Here is a 21,380-nt window from a genome sequence, read left to right on the forward strand (position 1 = left end):
CTGGTACCTACTCGGCTGGGGGAGCCGTCCCCGGTGCTACCGTATTGGGAGTTTTCTGGTGACTTTGCAGCTGAGAAATCGCCAACTATTGTGCTTGTAACATTTCAAAAATAACGTGAAGGCTAACCTCACGTTATTTCCTAGTTGGGGTTTTCTGAGCTTCTTGTTGATCTCCTTGGTGCACGCTCCTGTTAGTGCGGGAGCTTACATCGACGTGTTGGGAATCGTGCGAGACCGCATCCGCGGGGATCGGCTCTGGCGCGCCTTCAGGGTTTAGTGGTGGTGCACCAATACCTGGAACGGCTACACCATTCTATCTGTTGTTCTCAAGACAGTTGTTTTCACATCCATTCACTAAGTTATACATTTTGACCTGAAATTGAAGATCTTGGATAAGAAAAAGTGTGAAAGATAACTTGTGTTATGTAGTAAAACCAGCAAGAAAATAATCACTATTATTTTTAGCCCCGCGGTGGACGCCAAACTATTTGCCGTGAAAATGGTAATAACAATTAAATTTGATTTTGTGGTACTAAAAATATGTGATCTATTTTTATGCTAGTTGTTAGGCAATGGATATTAAGTAAAAGATTAGAAAGCAAGATTGTAGCTTGAAAAACGAAGTAATAACCAAACCGAATAGTTTAAAATCTGGGCCTCGAGCCGGCGTATATAGGGCCTCTAGGTCGAGTCAGATGGCCGGCTTAGAGCGATCGAGGGAGGAATAACAGTTATGAGAGCTACAATGATGGCTCTTTATGATCAATGATAAGCAATAAATGAGGAACAATAAATAGAACACAATGAATACAGGCAATAAATGGAAGTAATGAGATCAAGAGAATATGTTAGAGAGTAGAGAGAATGTTCTTGAATGTTTAATATTGAGCATCTGATCCCTTACAAAATGACAAGGATCCCCTTTATATATGAGGGGGTATCTCAACATAGTACAAATGCATTTATTACAAAGATAAGAGGCTGGTACCGCCATTTAATATCATGGTACGGGTTTGGGCTAGCCTAATAGGCTTTGTCAGCTCTAGTCATGTGCCTTGGGAACCTCACACCGATCCACCGACACCACTGATTTACTTTGCCTCGAGGCCGATCGTTGCTTACGCTACCTCGAAGTAGATTACTGAGAACCCTCAAGGCCAGAGCCCCGAGCTAAGCTTCGAGCCTTCGAGGGCAGTTTCCTCGAGGTGCCTTGGTGACCGTATAATCGAGCCACTGATTTTTTCCGTATACATGATGACTCTTTAATTTCAAGCTTGGTCCTCTTTTCTGCGTGCTACTAGTTTCTTGTTTTCTTGCCGCTAATTGACCAGTGGTTCGTCAATCATGGTAAGTTCCTTTGCTTCTTTTATCTTACGAAATTCTAATACAAAGTTAAGCAATTTTTTTATCATATGAAATTCTCATACAAAGTTAAGCAACATTTTTTTCAACAACAGAAATGCACTCGTGGAATGAAAAAGAATGAAAGCCGTAGTTCGTTTGATATGCTAACATTCGGTGGCAGTGGCACGGCCTTCGCTAATGGGTTCAAAGAAGAAAAATAGTTTAAAAAAATTTAAAAAATTATGAACTAATAATTTGACAAAGGTTTTGAAACCCTTGGCTATTGAGTTATACTTTTGGATTATGTCAAGGGGATTCAAAATATAACCTATAAAAGCATAAAACGAGTTTTGTATTATATATGCAGTGTAATTTTTCGATGAAGGAGATTCGAGTAAACACCCTTCCACCCCTCTAAATCTGCCCAACATCTATAGTTGGAAGGTAAATTCATCGTTAACGTCCTTTCGTTTTATCATGCTACTGCCTACTGTTCACCACTGTCACAAAACTTTTATAGGCTATTTACCATGATAGCTCCAATTTCAAGTAAGTTTCATCTTTTATGTATGAGTTTAATTTTCATACAAGGACAGTGTAAAGAAAAAGATTAATTTTCATCAGGTTATCAAAAAAAAATTACATGTAACAACATATTTCATATTAAAATTGGACCCCCTTCCTACTTAAACAATGATTTATTATTTACTGGTTTTTCAATAATGAGATTATTTTACTAAGAAAATATTTAAGATAATAAAAGAAAAATGAGAGAGAAACCAAACCATAATTAATTAATAAACTTTACTGTTATATAAGATTTTGAAGCCAACTAATTAATTAAGATTTTTCCGCTTTTAGTTTTGATAAATCAACCACTTCACGAATTTTAATGGAATCCAAAAGGTAATGTGGGTAAAGAATTCTCAATTGGTGGTAAATTATAAACACAAATTTTGTTGCCAGAGATATTTATTATTTTCAGGAGCTTAATAATTTTTCCAAACGCCTATTTTGAATATTGATTATTTATTTTTATTAATAAGGGTACACACTCTTAAATTTTCAAATGCTACATATTCTTGTATAAACTGAAATGGAGGCATGATAATTTGTAAAGTTGAGATGATAAAATTATAAAAATAAAACTAAGTTTAAGTTAAATATATGGAATGATGATCGATGAATTTTTTAAATTAGGATTGCTTCCTTTATTGAGTTAGATATATATGATCATCATTTATCAACTCTGGAGCTGAAATTTTTATTTATAATCTTAAACAATTTTAATGTAATATCTTCTTTTTTTTTTTTTGAAAATACTCACTCATCGAGATGGGATACACGCGCAAAGCGTAGCGAAATATCGTTCGTCTTTTTTACCCTTTAAAAATAGGTTTCACATTGGACAAACTTGTAATTGTATTTACTTATTTCCCTAATGCTTAGGACTTTAAAATCTACTAAATTTGCTTATTAAATTCTTCCTTATTTGAACTATGTGGAAACTACTAATATTTAGGAATCTAAAATTGAGTAAGATTTTATATATGTAATTACTTTCCTTATTTAAATTGTGTAACTATAATGAAAACGTTATTTCAAAGTTTGTTTCTTTTTAATTCTTTGTCGACTGAACCACGCAAGAATATCATCAAACATGTCAAATTCCAATTTATTTTGTCGATTTCTTTTTTAAAATGTGTGAGTATTTCTAACTCTAATTTTTCTCATGAGCGCGAAGTGTTAACGTGACGTAAAATTATTTATTTTAATATATTATTTAAGCGCTAATGATAGATAACACGTACATCATATTATACATTAAACATCATTTTTCTATTTAATTATTTATTAACATTTATAACTTCTAAATTTACTACAAAAATTTATCATAATATAAGCTCCTAAGATTTAGAAATTCAAAATCGAATGGCATTTTAGCTTATACGAATCATTTTCTTATTTAAAAGAACATAATTCTTGGAACTTTGATATGAACAAATACTTGAGGGAAAATTTAATATAAAGACAAAAAAGATAAGACCAAAAAATTGAATATTGTTATAAATATATTATATTATGGATGTTCATTTAGTAATCCGTTGTAAATAAGCTTCCTGAAGAAGCTTATCCATATGGGACTCCACGTAAATATGTTTATCTATTTAGTACTCTATTGGAAATAAGCTTCCTGAAGAAGCTTATCACTTCGGTACCCGGTTATGGATAAACATTACCCCCAGTAGAAGATTATCCATACCGGGTATAATAAGCTTATCCTTCCAGTACCCAGTTATGGATAAACATTACCCCTGATAGAAGATTATCCATACCGGGTATAATAAGCTTATCCTTTCAGTACCCAGTTATGGATAAACATTACCCCCGGTAGAAGATTATCCATATCGGGTATAATAAGCTTATCCTTTCAGTACTCCGTTATGGATAAACATTGCTCTCAGTAGAAGATTATCCATATCTGGTATAGTAGCAGCTTACACAGCAGCTTCCTTTCTTCTATAAATAGAAGAGATTTCAGTTCATTATGTACATCAGTTTGAATTCGAATAATATATCAGTTTCTCTCTATAGTTGTCTTTACTTTACAGTCTTTATTTTATAACACGTTATCAGCACGAGACTCTGACATCTCGAGCAAATACTTTGAAAGTATTAGAGGTAAGAACTTTCTTTTCCTAAATAATGTCAAATCTTTCTAAACTTGAATTTGTAGCCCTGGATATATCGGGCAAAAGCTACATGTCTTGGGTGCTTGATGCTGAAATTCATCTTGATGCGATGGGTCTGGCAGACACCATCAAGGATAAAAATCAGGCATCAAACCAAGACCGTGCCAAAGCAATGATATTCCTACGCCATCACCTTGATGAGGGCCTGAAAATGGAATATCTCACTATTAAAGATCCAGTCATACTGTGGAATAATTTGAAAGATAGATATGACCACCTGAAGATGGTCGTTCTTCCACAGGCACGTTATGATTGGACTCATCTAAGGCTACAAGATTTTAAATCTATCAGTGAGTATAATTCTGCTATGTTCAGAATTATTTCCCAATTGAAATTATGTGGTGATAATATTACTGATCATGATATGTTGGAGAAAACTTTCACCACTTTTCATGCCTCGAATATGCTCCTGCAGCAGCAATATCGAGAGATGGGATTTAAAAAGTATTCTGAACTTATCTCACATCTTCTTATAGCAGAGCAACATAATGGGCTATTAATGAAAAATCATGAAAGCCGACCTATTGGTTCTTGTCCATTCCCTGAAGTGAATGAGACAAACTTCCACCAAGCTAAACGTGAAAGAGGTCGTGGCCCCAGTCGTGGTCATGGCCGTGGTCGGGGAAGAAACCCCAATGATGGTAATAATAATGCACCAAAGAAGCCTCCTCACCACCAGCAGTGAAAAAGGAAGGAACAAAAGCATGAAGCGGTGCAAGCGCCAAATGCAGAAAATGCATGTTATAGATGTGGAGGAAAAGGGCACTAGTCACATACCTGTCATACGCCAAAGCACCTGGTTGAGCTTTATCAAGCCTCCCTGAAGAAGACAGAGAAAAATGCTGAAGCAAATTTTATTTCTGAAGATAATTTAGACTTCATGCATTTGGATGTAGCTGATTACTTTGCACTCCCAGAAGGAGAAACAAGTCATGTAATCGGTAGTGAATCTGTAGAAATGTAAATATTTTAATTTTTGTTGTTTGTAATAGATAGTATGGTTATGTAATTGTTGTACATAAATAAAAGTTATGCTTTGATAATGATGTTTACTATAATATATTTTATTTATGTTATTTTGAAGAATATGGATAACCCTCAAATTATGTTTGGATCAAAGACAAATCATGAAGATATTTGTGTTATTGATAGTGGAACAACTCATGCCATATTCAACGATCAGAAATACTTTTCTTATTTGCATAAGGAAAAAGCAAATGTTTCAACAATTTCTGGTAATATAAGTTTGATTGAAGGCTCCGGAAGAGCCATAATATTTCTGTCTAAGGGAACAAAACTTATTATAGACAATGCATTGTTCTCCTCCAAGTCCCGAAGAAACTTGTTGAGTTTTATAGATATCCGCCGAAATGGGTATCATGTTGAGACAATAGATGAAATGAACAGGGAATATCTTTGTATTACAAAGAATATTTCTGGCCAGAAATGCATTGTAGAAAAGTTACCAACTTTATCTTCTGGCTTATACTATTCAAAAATTAGTACAATTGAAGCACACTCTATCGTAAACCAGAAGTTTACGGATTCAAATACTTTTGTGCTTTGGCATGGCCGTTTGGGCCATCCCGGATCAATAATGATGAGACGAATTACTGAAAATTCGAGTGGGCATCCATTAAAGAACCTGAAGATTCTTACAAATGATGAATTTTCTTGTGATGCTTGTTATCAAGGAAAAATTATCACTAGACCATCACCAATGAAGGTTGGTATTGAATCCCCTGCCTTTTTTAGAACGTATATATGGGGATATATGTGGACCTATTCACCCACCAAGTGGGTTATTTAGATATTTTATGGTCCTAATAGATGCATCTTCAAGATAGTCTCATGTGTGCCTACTATCATCTCGCAACCTGGCGTTTGCAAAGCTATTAGCCCAAATAATTCGATTAAGGGCACAATTCCCAGATTATCCTATAAAGGCCATTCGCCTTGATAATGCTGGAGAATTCTCATCTCAAGCTTTTGATGATTATTGTTTATCAGTTGGGATAAAAGTTGAACATCCTGTAGCTTATGTTCATACCCAAAATGGCCTTGCAGAGTCATTTATTAAATGCCTGCAATTGATAGCAAGACCACTACTTATGAAAACAAAATTGCTCACTACTGTTTGGGGTCATGCTATCTTGCATGCAGCATCACTTATCCATCTCAGACCGACACATTATAATAAATATTCTCCGTCACAATTAGTTTTTGGTCATGAACCAAATATTGCCCATCTACGAATTTTCGGATGTGCTGTATATGTGCCAGTAGCACCACCACAACGTAGTAAGATGGGACCACAGAGAAGGATAGGAATATATGTTGGGTTTGAATCACCCTCTATTATTCGCTATCTTGAACCATTGACAGGAGATTTATTTACTGCTCGATTTGCAGATTGTCGGTTTGATGAAACAAATTTCCCACAATTAGGGGGAGAGAAAAAGGAAATCAAAAGAGAAATTGTGTGGAAAGTTTCATCATTATCTCACTTTGATCCCCGTACCCCTATATGTAATCAGGAGGTCCAGAAGATCATCCATTTACAGAATATAGCAAATCAAATGCCAGACGCATTTACTGATTTGAAAAGGATAACTAAGTCACATATCCCAGCAGAGAATGTGCCTATCCGAATTGATGTCCCAGTAGGACCATCTACTAGCATGAGAGCTAGTGAACCTAAAGCACGCCTGAAGCGTGGTAGGCCTTTGGGTTCTAAGGATCGAAATCCTCGAAAAAGAAAATCGACAAATGATCAAAACGATACTATGAAGGGATCTCCTGAAGAGACCCAAAATCTGATTAGTTCTGAGATTCCTGAAGAAATCAATGAACCCGAAGCTCATGTGAGTGAGGAACTTTTAATAAGTTCGAACGGTGATGGGATTAATTTAAATCGATTTGAAATAGTGGTGGATAATATTTTTGCATATAATGTTGCACTTAATATTATGCAAGATAGTGAGGATCTTGAACCTCGATCTGTCGAAGAATGTCGACAAAGATCTGATTGGCCAAAATGGCAAGAGGCAATTCAATCGGAATTGAAGTCACTTGCTAAAAGAGAGGTCTTTGGACCAGTAGTCCAAACACCTGCTGGTATAAAACCAGTTGGTCATAAATGGGTTTTTGTGCGAAAAAGGAATGATAAAAATGAAGTTGAAAGATACAAAGCTCGCCTTGTTGCACAAGGATTCTCACAACGACCTGGAGTCGATTTTGATGAAACATATTCACCTGTTATGGATGCCATAACATTTCGATATCTCATCAGTTTAGCACTACATGAAAAGCTTGAAATACATCTAATGGATGTAGTTACAGCTTATCTGTACGGTTCACTTGATAATGAAATTTATATGAAAATCCCTGAAGGATTTAAAATGCCTGAAGCAAAATCTCAGGAAATGTATTCAATCAGATTACAAAGATCTTTGTACGGTTTAAAGCAATCTGGGCGCATGTGGTATAATCGCCTTAGTGAATATTTGCTGAAAGAAGGTTACATAAATGATGTTATTTGTCCATGTATTTTTATAAAGAAAATGGCATCAGAATTTGTTATACTTGCTGTTTATGTTGATGACATAAATCTTGTTGGAACTCCAGAAGAGCTCCAAAAGGCAATTGAATATCTTAAGAAAGAATTTGAGATGAAAGATCTTGGAAAGACAAAACTTTGTCTTGGTCTGCAAATTGAACATTTAGCAGACGGGATCTTTATCCATCAATCTGCCTATACAGAAAGGGTCTTAAAACGCTTTTACATGGACAAAGCGCACCCATTGAGTACACCAATGGTTGTTCGATCACTTGAAGTGAATAAGGATTTGTTCCGACCTCCAGAAGAGGACGAGGAACTCCTTGGTCCCGAAGTACCCTATCTCAGTGCAATTGGTGCACTAATGTATCTTGCTAATGCTACAAGGCCTGACATAGCATTTTCTGTTAATTTACTAGCAAGATATAGTTCTTCTCCTACACGGAGACATTGGAACGGGATTAAGCATATATTGCGATATTTAAAGGGAACTCTTGATATGGGTTTGTTTTATGCTAACAAAGATAGTGCAGACCTTGTTGGTTATGCAGATGCAGGTTATTTATCTGATCCCATAAAGCTCGATCTCAAACCGGCTACGTATTTACATATGGAGGTATTGTCATATCATGGCGCTCCACAAAGCAATCTATTGTTGCTACTTCTTCAAATCACGCTGAGATAATAGCTATTCATGAAGCAAGTAGGGAATGCGTATGGTTGAGATCAATAATTCATTTTATTCGAGAAAAATGTGGTTTGGAATGTGAGAAAAGACCCACAATTTTATACGAAGACAATGCTGCATGCATAGCCCAATTGAAGGGAGGATTTATAAAAGGAGATAGAACGAAGCACATTTCACCAAAATTATTCTACACACACGATCTTCAGAAAAGTGGTGACATTGATGTGCAACAAATCCGTTCAAGTGATAATCCAGCAGATTTATTCACTAAATCTTTGCCAACTTCAACTTTTGAGAAGATGGTATACAAGATTGGAATGCGGAGACTCAAATATTTGAAACAAGGTTTTCATCAGGGGGAGTAAAATACGCGATGCACTCTTTTTCCCTTACTAAGGTTTTTTCCATGGGGTTTTCCTTATAAGGTTTTTAATGAGGCACCTAGCAATGCGTCTTATTAAATATGTGTACTCTTTTTCCTTCACTGAGATTTTTCTCACGTGGTTTTTCCTAGTAAGGTTTTAATGAGACACATTATCTTTTAATGAACATCCAAGGGGGAGTGTTATAAATATATTATATTATGGATGTTTATTTAGTACTCCGTTGTAGATAAGCTTCCTGAAGAAGCTTATCCATATGGGACTCCACCGTAAATATGTTTATCTATTTAGTACTCTATTGGAAATAAGCTTCCTGACGAAGCTTATCACTTCGGTACCCGGTTATGGATAAACATTATCCCCAGTAGAAGATTATCCATACCGGGTATAATAAGTTTATCCTTTCAGTACCCAGTTATGGATAAACATTACCCCCGATAGAAGATTATCCATATCGGGTATAATAAGTTTATCCTTTCAGTACCCAGTTATGGATAAATATTATCCCCGGTAGAAGATTATCCATACCGGGTATAATAAGCTTATCTTTTCAGTACTCCGTTATGGATAAACATTGTTCTCAATAGAAAATTATCCATATGTGGTATAGTAGCAGCTTACACAGCAGTTTCCTTTCTTCTATAAATAGAAGAAATTTCAGTTCATTATATACATCAGTTTGAATACGAATAATATATCTCTCTTTATAATTGTCTTTACTTTACGTTCTTTATTTTATAACAAATATGGAGAAATCATCTATTGTTTAAAGCTATATTTAGAGATAACTGACAAGCTCAAAGATAAACTAGAGCTAGAGCTCTTTCGTGAACAACGATAACAATTCAGTAATCACAACTATAAAAAGGTGTATTTGAAAAGTTCTATATATTTATTAGACGAGAAAAATAATTAAAATTATCTTATTAATTCTACTAATGTTTAGTTTTTAATTTAGTGAACTTCGAATTCAATTAGACTTATGTCCACTTAATTTTTTTTTTTTATACTCGATAATGGACTATATTCTTCGTATTCAAATTACTTATGGCATTCTTTTGAGAAGCGAAGGAAGAGGCTATATGTTAATCAAAATCGAGTTAAATATATGTGTTGTTTGGATTTATATTTTATATCAATATTTTATTTTAGAGTTTTATCCTATTAGTTTTTGCATTATATGTTTGAGAATTTTGTATGGCAAGACTTCTTCCTTTATCGATCTATAATATTGACATTATATATATATATATATATATATATATATATATATATATATATATATATATATATATATATATATATATATATATATATATATATATATATATATATATATATATATATATATATATATATATATATATATATATATATATATATATATATATATATATATATATATATATATATATATATATATATATATATATATATATATATATATATATATATATATATATATATATATATATATATATATATATATATATATATATATATATATATATATATTGGAGTAATATCTTAAATCGCCTAAAGAAATAGTTAGGCGTTCATTCAGAAGATAAACAATCATCTAATTAATTAGAAGAAGTTGATTGCACCATAATTTTAAAAGCGGTATTTGAAAGAGAAAAAATGTCCATTCCCTGCATGCCCTGTCTTCCGCTACGCTACAAGAGACTTCCATTCCTTCTATTTGGCAAATAGCATTGTATGGGTGGAGATCCCCTCCATTGATAATTTGTCCATTATTGCTCAATATACTTACTGACTTGTGTCATGTGTCTACCCAATCAATTCAAGGCTGAGATTAAATAGGTCACTAAACAACTAAAAATGGTAATGCAATTTCATATAAATAAAATAACAAAAATTTTACTGCTAACGATGTCAGTCTAGTTTCACCTTACTTGCACTTTTCTCTCACTCAACACAACATGCAGGCCCCACCATGATGTCATAACTAGTAAAATGATCTCCATAAAATAAGTGTAAGAAAAGTAAAAGAAAATTAAAGTGGCGGAAATTCATCTTACCAATTATTTAACCGCCAAAAAACAGTCCATCATCTCATTCCTTTTATAAAAGATTATGAATAAGAAATCAAAGATCTGCATTTATCTTTCTAACTAATTATATATTGTAGATTTGTAAGAATATTGCCTTCTATTCTTTTCCTAGGAAACCAAAAGCGCCATTGTTATTAAGATCAACTTCGTAACAGTTGAAGAATTTTTGAAAGACAAGGTTCTACTCTTTTTTTTACTAGACTTATTTAGTCTTATTAAATTTGATTAATTAAGGTACTGTACTTATTTTATATTCTTTGGAAGATGCATTACATCTGTTCTAGTATAATATTTTTTCCATTACATATTAGAATTTAAATGCAACAAGTTTAAATAATTTTTTTTAATAAATTTACAACAAGTTTATATATTTCTAGCTAAACTATTCAAAACTTAATGATGTTTCTATGTTTTGTATTCTTTTTCTTTTGAAGTATAATGGACAATTTTGGAGAAAGCAAGTGTGAAGCTATTGCCGAAGAAGTTTTACAAAATAATTTTCAAGGGCCAATAGATCGTGAGCCTGCGCTTGATCTTGAGTTTGACGACAATGAGAGTGCATTTAACTTTTACAATGAGTATGCAAAAAAGGATTGGTTTTAGTGTACGCAAAGAGTACGTGAACATAAATAAGAAATTGTGTTATGTAACATCACAAAAGCTTACATGTTTCAAGGAGGGTTTCCGTGGAGATGATAAACGAAAATATCAAGCTAAAAATCCACGAAAAGAGACTAGAACAGGATGCCAAGCTCATATTGTTGTTACTCGCCAATTTGTTGGAAAGTACCATATTACTAAGGTTGAGTTAGAACATAACCATCCTCTCGTTCTACCGACAATGATTCACATGTTGCCATCTCACAGAAATTTGAACGACGTACAAACTCATGAAATCGATTTGGCGGAGGATGCTGGATTATTTTCTAAAGGAACTTTTGATTTTATGAGTCTTCAAGCTGGTGGCAGAGCAAATTTGGGCTGTACTAAGTTAGATCGTAAGAACTACCTTCAAACAAAAAGGCAAAAAGCTATGGGACAAGGAGAAGCAGGTAAATTACTTGTTCAAATTGCCTATAATTTTTTATTTAGTCTTTGGAATGTGATTTTCTCATATTAAAAATAGCACATACATACTTATTTTTGGTATTTTCTTCCAGGAGTACTATTAGAATATTTTGAGAAAAAAAGAGTTGAAGATCCATCTTTCTTTTTTGCGGTACAGCTGAATTTAATGATATGATCACGAACATATTTTGGGCAAATTCTAAGATGATAATAGATTATGAGATTTTTGGAGATGTGCTTTCATTTGATACTACGTACCAGACAAATAAAGAGCATAGACCTTTGGCTAGTTTTGTTGGATTTAATAACCATAGAAAAATGATTGTTTTTGGAGGTGCACTGATGTATGATGAGACTTCAGAATCTTTTCAATGATTGTTCGAAATATTTCTTAGAGCAATGTCTGGAAAAACACCAAAAACTATTTTTACAAATCAAGATGCTGCTATGAGTAAGGCCATCTCATTCGTCATGCCTGAAGTTCATCATAGGTTGTGTGTTTGGCACATGGAACAAAATGCTGTAAAGCACCTCAATCAAGTTTATAAAAGGTACGCTTCTTTCCGTGGTGATTTTCGAAAATGCATTTATGAGTATGAGGATGAAGGAGAATTTATAAATGCTTGGACTAGTATGCTTGATGAATATAATCTTCATGAAAATGAATGGTTGCAAGGAATATATGCTTTGAGAGAAAAATTATTTGCAGCATATAGAAAACAAACCTTTTCGGGTGGCATGAATAGCACACAATTAAGTGAGAGTTTGAATAGTGAATTAAAGGATTATTTGCAGTCTGATTATAATTTGGTACAGTTTTTTTAAGCATTATGATAGAGCAATTGAGGACAAAAGATATAATGAGCTGCAAGATACATGTGATGCATTACGGTTGCCAATATTAAAAGCAAAGGTGCCAATTTTGTTTCATGCTAGAGAGGTATATACACCAAATAGTTTTTCGAAGTTTCAAGATGAATATATGAAGTCTTTAATAATCAAAGTGAATGGATGTGAGGAAAATAATTTTCCCATCATGTATAAGGTTAGCAAGTATGGGCACACTCGAGAGCAAATTGTTAAGGTGACAGAGGCAGATCATATATCTTGTACTTGCATGAAGTTTGAGTCTATGGGTATACTTTGTTGTCATACAATAAGAATTCTTGATGTGATAAGAGGAGTGGATAAAATTCCAGATGAGTATATTTTGAAAAGATGGACAAAAACTACAAAAGTCGTAAATATTAAAGAAATTGATGGGCAAGATATAGAGATAAAGGATTCAAAGCTAATCGTTGTGAATCGCTATAGAATCCTTTGTCCTATATTTGTTAGAATGGCAGCTAAAGCTTCTGAAACTGATGAAGGCTATAAGCTAGCGGCAATATGTGCAAATGAGTTAAGCACAAGATTGAAACAAATTATGGAGGTGACGGCTCCATCTCTCCATACTACTGGTTCAACGAGAGATTTACCAGAAGAAAATAATGACAGAGATCTCCTCTCACGAGCCAACAATTTTAAAAATAAAGATAACACAAAACGTCTAAAAAAGAGGATCAAAACTTCTCTTGAAGCGAACTCAAAGAGTAAGAAAGCTCGATGAAAGAAGTCAGATTCTATTAATCAAGATGGATCTACAGTTAATGATAGAACTAAAATTGATAAGCGAAATTGTATCAACTAGGTATATCATATTTTATTTCAGTTCATAATTCGAATATTTCATATTGACAAACTATTATAATGTTACACAATTATAATATTTCTTATATTTATTCGTAAGATTCAACAAAAGATGAGAACTTTTTTTACAATTCTAATTTAAGTGCCTCTCAAAGTATGGCTTGTGCCAACTTATCCCAGCATTCCGAGTTTTCACTTTCGAAGGCATCTTATAGCTTTACTCAAATGCTAACGGTAATATTAACACACTCTTTTTTGGTAATTTTTTTATCATATATATATATATATATATAATTGACTTAGTTTATATTATTTGTGTAGGAACCTTCTTATTTTGATGCTCTTGCACATACACAAAATTCTTGTTCTCTTCCTCATGATCAAGTTTATATTAAAAGAAGCTTTTATATTTGTTTTTAACACATTATTTTATTGACGTATATAATTTATCATTATTTGGCAGGCGAGCTTTTTCGAGAGTCAAGGGGCACAAGAGTTTCGAGATAATAATTTACTGTGATCTATGTTAAATTTATTTCTAGTTGATTTTTATTATTTTATTTAAGATACTGGACATGTTATTTAAGTACATCCGTAGCTTCTTTGGACTTTAGAAATAATTGGATGATTATTAAAGATTGTTTATTGCATTTTAACAACTTCAGTTAAATCTATTATTCAAATGCTTTTGTGTCAACATGAATGAAAGAGATAATTTTTTATTGTGTTATTTGTCAAGTCTCATTTAAGAAGAAAAAAATAAATAGAAAAGGCCAATTCCAAAAGTTAAGAAATCACTTGTAGCAGTTAAAATGTATTCGGGAACATCATTCTACTAGTTATGACATCATGGTGGGGCCTAGCAGTAAACTTTTTGTTATTTTATTTATATGAAATTGTATTACTATTTTTAGTTGTTTAGTGACCTATTTAATCTCAGCCTTAAATTGATTGGGTAGACACATGGCACAAATCAGTAAGTGTATTGAGCAATACTGAACAAATTATCAATGAAGGGGATCTCCACCCGCATTGTATTGTCAAAAAGATGTTTTAATCATACTCCATATCATGATCAACATCATCTGTCCAAAATAATATTTTACATTTAAGTAAAACAAATATGGTATTGTTATAAATATATTATATTATGGATGTTCACCCCATTGTAAATAATCTTCCTGAAGAAGTTTATCCATATGGGACTCCACCGTAAATATGTTTATCTATTTAGTACTCTATTGGAAATAAGCTTCCAGAAGAAGCTTATCACTTCGGTACCCGGTTATGGATAAACATTACCCTAGGTAGAAGATTATCCATATCTGGTATAGTAGCAGCTTACACAGCAGCTTGCAGTAGCAGCTTACACTGCAGCTTGCAGTAGCAGCTTAAACAACAGCTTGTAGTAGCAACTTACACAGCAGCTTACACAGCAGCTTCCTTTCTTCTATAAATATAAGAGATTTCAGTTCATTATGTACATCAGTTTGAATTCAAATAATATATCAGTTTCTCTCTATACTTGTCTTTACTTTATAGTCTTTATTTCATAACACGTTATCAGCACGAGACTCTGACATCTCGAGCAAATACTTTGAAAGCATTAGAGTTAAGAACTTTCTTTTCCTAAATAATGTCAAATCTTTCTAAACTTGAATTTGTAGCACTGAATATATCGGGAAAAAGCTACATGTCTTGGGTGCTTAATGCTGAAATTCATCTTGATGCGATGGGTCTGGTAGACACCATCAAAGACAAAAATCAGACATCAAACCAAGATCTTGCCAAAGCAATGATATTCCTACGCCATCACCTTAATGAGGGCCTGAAAATGGAATATCTTATTGTTAATGATCCAGTCATACTGTAGAATAATTTGAAAGATAGATATGACCACATGAAGATGGTCGTTCTTCCACAGGCACGATCTGATTGGACTCATCTAAGGCTACAAAATTTTAAATCTATCAGTGAGTATAATTCTGCTATGTTCAGAATTATTTTCCAATTGAAATTATGTGGTAATAATATTACTAATCATGATATGTTGGAGAAAACTTTCACCACTTTTCATGCCTCGAATATGCTCCTGCAGCAGCAATATCGAGAGATGGAATTTAAAACGTATTCTGAACTTATCTCACATCTTCTTATAGCAGAGCAACATAACGGGCTATTAATGAAAAATCATGAAAGCCGACCTATTGGTTCTTGTCCATTCTCTGAAGTGAATGAGACGAACTTCCACCAAGCTAAACGTGGAAGAGGTCGTGGCCCCAGTCGTGGTCATGGCCGTGGTCGGGGAAGAAACCCCAATCATGGTGATAATAATGCATCAAAGAACACTCATCACCACCAGCAGTGGAAAAGGAAGGAACAAAAGCATGAAGCGGTGCAAGCACCAAATGCATAAAATGCATGCTATATATGTGGAGAAAAAGGGCACTGGTCACGTACCGATCGTACGCCAAAGCACCTAGTTGAGCTTTATCAAGCCTCCCTAAAGAAGACAGAGAAATATGTTGAAGCAAATTTTATTTCTGAAGATAATTTAAACTTCATGCATTTGGATGTAACTGATTACCGTGCACTCCCAGAAGGAGAAACAAGTCATGTAATCGGTGGTGAATCTGTAGAAATGTAAATATTTTAATTTTTGTTATTTGTAATAGATAGTATGGTTATGTAATTGTTGTACATAAAGAAAAATTATGATTTGATAATGATGTTTACTATAATATATCTTGTTTATGTCATTTTGAAGAATATGGATAACATTATTAGATCAACTTAAACTCTAGCAGAGTTTGCAAGAAATATACAACCACAAGAAGTGGTTATATTTCGTATATCTCATTGTAATTATATTTTGTTAACTACCAGAAGTGGTATATGCCTATGATCACCAGAAGTGATAATTTAGGCTTTCTATGGTTACAATTGAAGATAAGCTACATAAATATTCTCTATATTAAATGCACGCCTCGATTTGCTCCTGAAGTAGTAAATATTTTAAAAGAGGTTGAGGCATCACAATTTGATGTGATTAATGCGCATTCAGATAATTATGTTCGATTTCCTGAAGGATGAGAACTTTTGATAATATTAATCCATTCCCTGAAGTGAATGTGACAATACTAATAAGTCGGGTAAATATGAACGCGCTCTTGATGTGAATACATTACAATTCACCTCCAGAAGAGTTAATATAATTGAGAGAATATATACTCAATATTTCGTATTTTAAATTTGCTCCTGAAGAAGTAACACAATTGAAATTGCCTCCTGAAGTGGAAAAATATTATGAAGAGGAGTTTTCGTGTGCTTAAACAATTGTTTTACATTGTTTATTTGATTGTGATTTTCTCTCATGACACCAGCAGTGTCTGAGCAATATTTGATAGTACAAAATGTATCAACAACTCCTGAAGAGCTAAATGTTTGCCTAAAGAATACATGACACCAGTAGTGCCAGATAAATATTAGATTGTGGATAATAAATGAAGGCTCTCGAAGAGCTTATATACAAATATGTCATTCATATTATATGATTATGGTCAAAACATATGTTGTAGTAAACCTGAAGTTTACTAATACAAATGGCTATCATATTGAGACTACAAATGATTGGAAGATTGATAATCTTTATGTTTCCACAATCATAGAGGGTAAAATAATATGTATGTGAGAAGTTACCCGTCTTATTCTTTAATTTGTACTATATCATGTATCACAGTAAATCAGAAGTTTACTAAAGCAAAAGTTTATGCCATAGTAAACCAGAAGTTTACTAAGAGATAGCACATGACATGATAAAAAGCAAAAGTTTATGCCATAGTAAACCAGAAGTTTACTAAGAGATAGCACATGACATGATAAACTTAAAGTTTTCATTTGCCATTTTTAAATGAGCTATTTGAGAATTTAGATAAGCATATACTAAAGAACTAGAAGATTCTTCAGGAATTCTCATGTGTTGCTTGTTCTCATAATGAATTGATTATACCAGCTAAAGTTGGGACTAAGACCCCTGATTCTGAAATATATAAAAGGTGAATATGGGCCCGTTCACCTATCATGTGAACCACTTATAGGTGCATATATGAGATGGTTACATGTGTAATTATTGTCAACCTGCAGTTTGGCATTTGGAATTGCTTTTCTCGATTAAGAGCATAATTTTCAGATTATGAAATCAAGACAGTTCATCTTGATAATGCTGGTTTATATCCAAGCTGGTTTAGCATTGAATACCTCCTATTAATGGCTAAACCATTGCTTATGAGAACAAAGCTTCATGTGTTGGTCTAAGATTTTCTAAATTGCATATAGCAGCACTTGTATGCATCAGATCAACAATATATGATAAGTCCTCCCTTCACAATTGGTTTAGGATCAGAAACCAAATATTTTTACTATCTTTTGTTGCGTGATATATGATTAATTTCTCTACCATAATACACAAAGATATGTTTCCCAAAGATGATTGGGGATATATGTTAGTTTTTCTAACATTTGGGGGATGGAATAAACAGTTGAAAAATATGCTATATGAATCGAATTAATATGATCCTCACTTAGAAGATAATTCAAGTCGAATGCCAGAAGCATTTGCTGATCCAAAATTAAATATCATATTTCAGCTACAAATGCTCCTATTAAAATTAAAGTCCCTGAAGGATAGAGTTTACTGTACGCATGAAGCGTGGTAGACCAATCGGTTCCAAAGGTAACAATCCTTGAAAAATAGTAGGAGCTAATGATCAAAATGATCATAATGAGGAGGAAATAAGCTCTAGAAGAGCCCACGACATAACATTTCATGAAACTCCCGAAAAAGTTCAGGTACCTGAAAATAAAGAAAGTGATGAGATCTCCACAAGTTATGTCGCTTCGGAACTGACACAAAATGATCGTCGACGATATATTTAATACAATATAGTGCACAATATTGTAAAAGATTGTGAGGATCGGACTAGCAGTCCAGACACTTGAAGATGTCATACCATTTAGATACAAGTCTTAACCTATATGACTTATTTGGCTAAATCTATATGAAGATCCTTGAAGGATTGAAAATGCCCGAAGCATATAATTCAAAGTCTTGAGAAATGTACTCGATCAAATTATAAAGATCTTTGTACGGTTTAAAGCAATCTGTGCGCGTGTGGTATAATCGCCTCAGTAAATATTTGCTGAAAGAAAGTTACATAAATTATGTTATTTGTCCATGTATTTTTATAAAGAAAATGTCATCAAAATTTGTTACACTTGCTATTTATGTTGGTGACATAAATCTTATTGGAACTCCGGAAGAGCTCCAAGAGGGTCTTAAAAATACTTTTACATGGACAAAGTGTACCCATTAAGTACACCAATGAATATTCAATCACTTGAAGTGAATAAGGATCCGTTCCAACCTCTAGAAGAGGATGAGGAGCTCCTTGGTCCTGAAATACTCTATCTCGGTGTAGATGGTGCACTTATTTATCTTGCTAATGCTAACAAAAGTGGTGCAGATCGTATTGGTAATGCAGATGCAGGTTATTTATCTGATACCCATAAAGCTCGATTTCAAACCGACAAGCAGGGAGTGCATATGATTGAGATCAGTGATTCATTCGAGAAACATGTGGGTTGGAATGTGATAAAAACCCCACAATATTATACGGAGACAATATTTCATGCATAACCCTATTAAAGGGAGGATTTATAAAAGGAGATAGAACGAAGCACATTTCACCAAAATTATTCTACACACACGATCTTCAGAAAAGTGGTGACATTGATGTGCAACAAATCCGTTCAAGTGATAATCCAGCAGATTTATTCACTAAATCTTTGCCAACTTCAACTTTTGAGAAGATGGTATACAAGATTGGAATGCGGAGACTCAAATATTTGAAACAAGGTTTTCATCAGGGGGAGTAAAATACGCGATGCACTCTTTTTTCCTTACTAAGGTTTTTTCCCATGAGGTTTTCCTTATAAGGTTTTTAATGAGGCACCTAGCAATGCGTATTACTAAATATGTGTACTCTTTTTCCTTCACTAGGATTTATTCTCACGTGGTTTTTCCTAGTAAGGTTTTAATGAGACACATTATCTTTTAATGAACATCCAAGAGGGAGTGCTATAAATATATTATATTATGGATGTTCATTTAGTACTCCGTTGTAAATAATCTTCCTGAAAAAGCTTATCCATATGGGACTCCACCGTAAATATGTTTATCTATTTAGTACTCTATTGGAAATAAGCTTCCTGAAGAAGCTTATCACTTCGGTACCCAGTTATGGATAAACATTACCGTAGGTAGAAGATTATCCACATCTGGTATAGTAGCAGCTTACACAACAGCTTGCAGTAGCAGCTTACACAGCAACTTGCAGTAGCAGCTTACACAGCAGCTTGTAATAGCAGCTTACACAACAGCTTGTAGTAGCAGCTTACACAGCAGCTTACATAACAGCTTCCTTTCTTCTATAAATAGAAGAGATTTCAGTTCATTATGTACATCAGTTTGAATTCGAATAATATATCAATTTCTCTCTATACTTATCTTTACTTTATAGTCTTTATTTCATAACATGTATATAATTGACAACCTTATTTATGAGTAGACGTTAAATTTCCAACAGTCAACGTAACACGTCTCATAGCGTGATACATAATAATGGCATGGACGCGTTGCTTCAAACAACCACACAAATGGAAATAATAATAAAATAAAATCTTCCAGCTATTACTAGACAGCACATTAGTTACGATTGAAGTCTTAAAACATTCACGAAACCAGCCATAGACTCGTAGTGGATACGAAATAAAACAATTGATTAAAAAAAAATAAGCAAAACAACAAAAGGTTTAGCGGATTATAGTTTTTGCTTATCACTCAAGCAACTTGAAAGATCAACTGAAACAGATGTAAGGCCACGTTCTTTATATATGGCCAATACGCAATGTCATGGTAAGTGAAGTTATATTGCTGGTCGTTGGGTTTCTTTTAGTTTATAGTTATGTAGTTTAATACCTAAGATTAGTACCAAAATTTAGTCCTAAGTTGGGTTGGACACACGGTTAGGCTTAGGCCTCAGTTGGCCAATATAGGATGAACATCGGACTTATCACCACTTATTTCTGAGAGCCTAATAGGTCTGCTAGATGATTCAGCTTCACCGCATATTGGTTCACACAAGACCAATCCGCCAAATTCAGTTAAGTTATTCTTCGATCATATATTATTCTCAAAACCATCGATTGAGCGTGATGGCGCCTAACGCACTTGTTAGGTAAACCAAACATAACAAGACGAAATAAATTAACAGAATTTAACAAAATGATACAACTCTGAAGCCAACAAATATAACAAAATAACGCCAATACATGATAAAATCTTCCAGAATTGATAAATACAAAGTTATAAGCTCTAAAATTAAAATACAAGTCTACAAAGCTAGATAATAATACTATTCGAAAATAGAGTCGGCAATACAAATGGAAAGAGACGCCAAGACTCCGATCAGGATGCAGCAGTACCTCGTCTCTCTGACAACTCAGCACGCAACTCTGCTCTGGTGATTGGGTCCGACGCCTGCATCTGCACGATTAAGTGCAGAGTGTAGTATAAGTACAATCCACCTCATGTACTTAGCAAGTATAATAACTAACTTCGGTGACATAATAGAGACAAGAATTATAAAGGATACTCGCTATAACCCCTGCAGTTCATAAATTAACCAAGTACAACACGATAATGTGATCAAGTCATAAAGTACAGAAAGAACCATCTTGTGCACAAAATTACTCAAGTACTCT

General features: G+C 33.6%; 2 protein-coding genes across 2 annotated transcripts; both read left to right on the forward strand.

Annotated features, from left to right (window-relative positions):
- Positions 1–11,643: 11,643 nt before the first annotated feature.
- On the forward strand, positions 11,644–12,245 carry LOC104221236 (protein FAR1-RELATED SEQUENCE 5-like). Its single transcript, XM_070172908.1, has 2 exons — positions 11,644–11,854; positions 12,028–12,245. The coding sequence occupies exons 1-2, from the start codon at positions 11,644–11,646 to the stop codon at positions 12,243–12,245; spliced, it is 429 nt and encodes a 142-aa protein (XP_070029009.1).
- Positions 12,246–12,269: 24 nt separating this feature from the next.
- Positions 12,270–13,479, forward strand: LOC104221235 (protein FAR1-RELATED SEQUENCE 5-like). The gene is made up of 2 exons (XM_009772252.1): positions 12,270–12,538; positions 12,687–13,479. The coding sequence occupies exons 1-2, from the start codon at positions 12,270–12,272 to the stop codon at positions 13,477–13,479; spliced, it is 1,062 nt and encodes a 353-aa protein (XP_009770554.1).
- Positions 13,480–21,380: the final 7,901 nt, after the last annotated feature.

The sequence above is a fragment of the Nicotiana sylvestris genome, chromosome 4, assembly GCF_000393655.2.
Source record: "Nicotiana sylvestris chromosome 4, ASM39365v2, whole genome shotgun sequence".
Classification (NCBI taxonomy): domain Eukaryota; kingdom Viridiplantae; phylum Streptophyta; class Magnoliopsida; order Solanales; family Solanaceae; genus Nicotiana; species Nicotiana sylvestris.

Bases quoted from the DNA above. Each gene is read 5' to 3' on its own strand.
- LOC104221235 (XM_009772252.1), top strand. From the start codon at position 12,270: ATGTCTGGAAAAACACCAAAAACTATTTTTACAAATCAAGATGCTGCT. The intron at 12,539-12,686 runs GTTGCAAGGAAT...AATTTGGTACAG, and splicing joins AATCTTCATGAAAATGAATG to TTTTTTTAAGCATTATGATA.
- LOC104221236 (XM_070172908.1), top strand. From the start codon at position 11,644: ATGATTCACATGTTGCCATCTCACAGAAATTTGAACGACGTACAAACT. The intron at 11,855-12,027 runs GTAAATTACTTG...TTTGCGGTACAG, and splicing joins TATGGGACAAGGAGAAGCAG to CTGAATTTAATGATATGATC.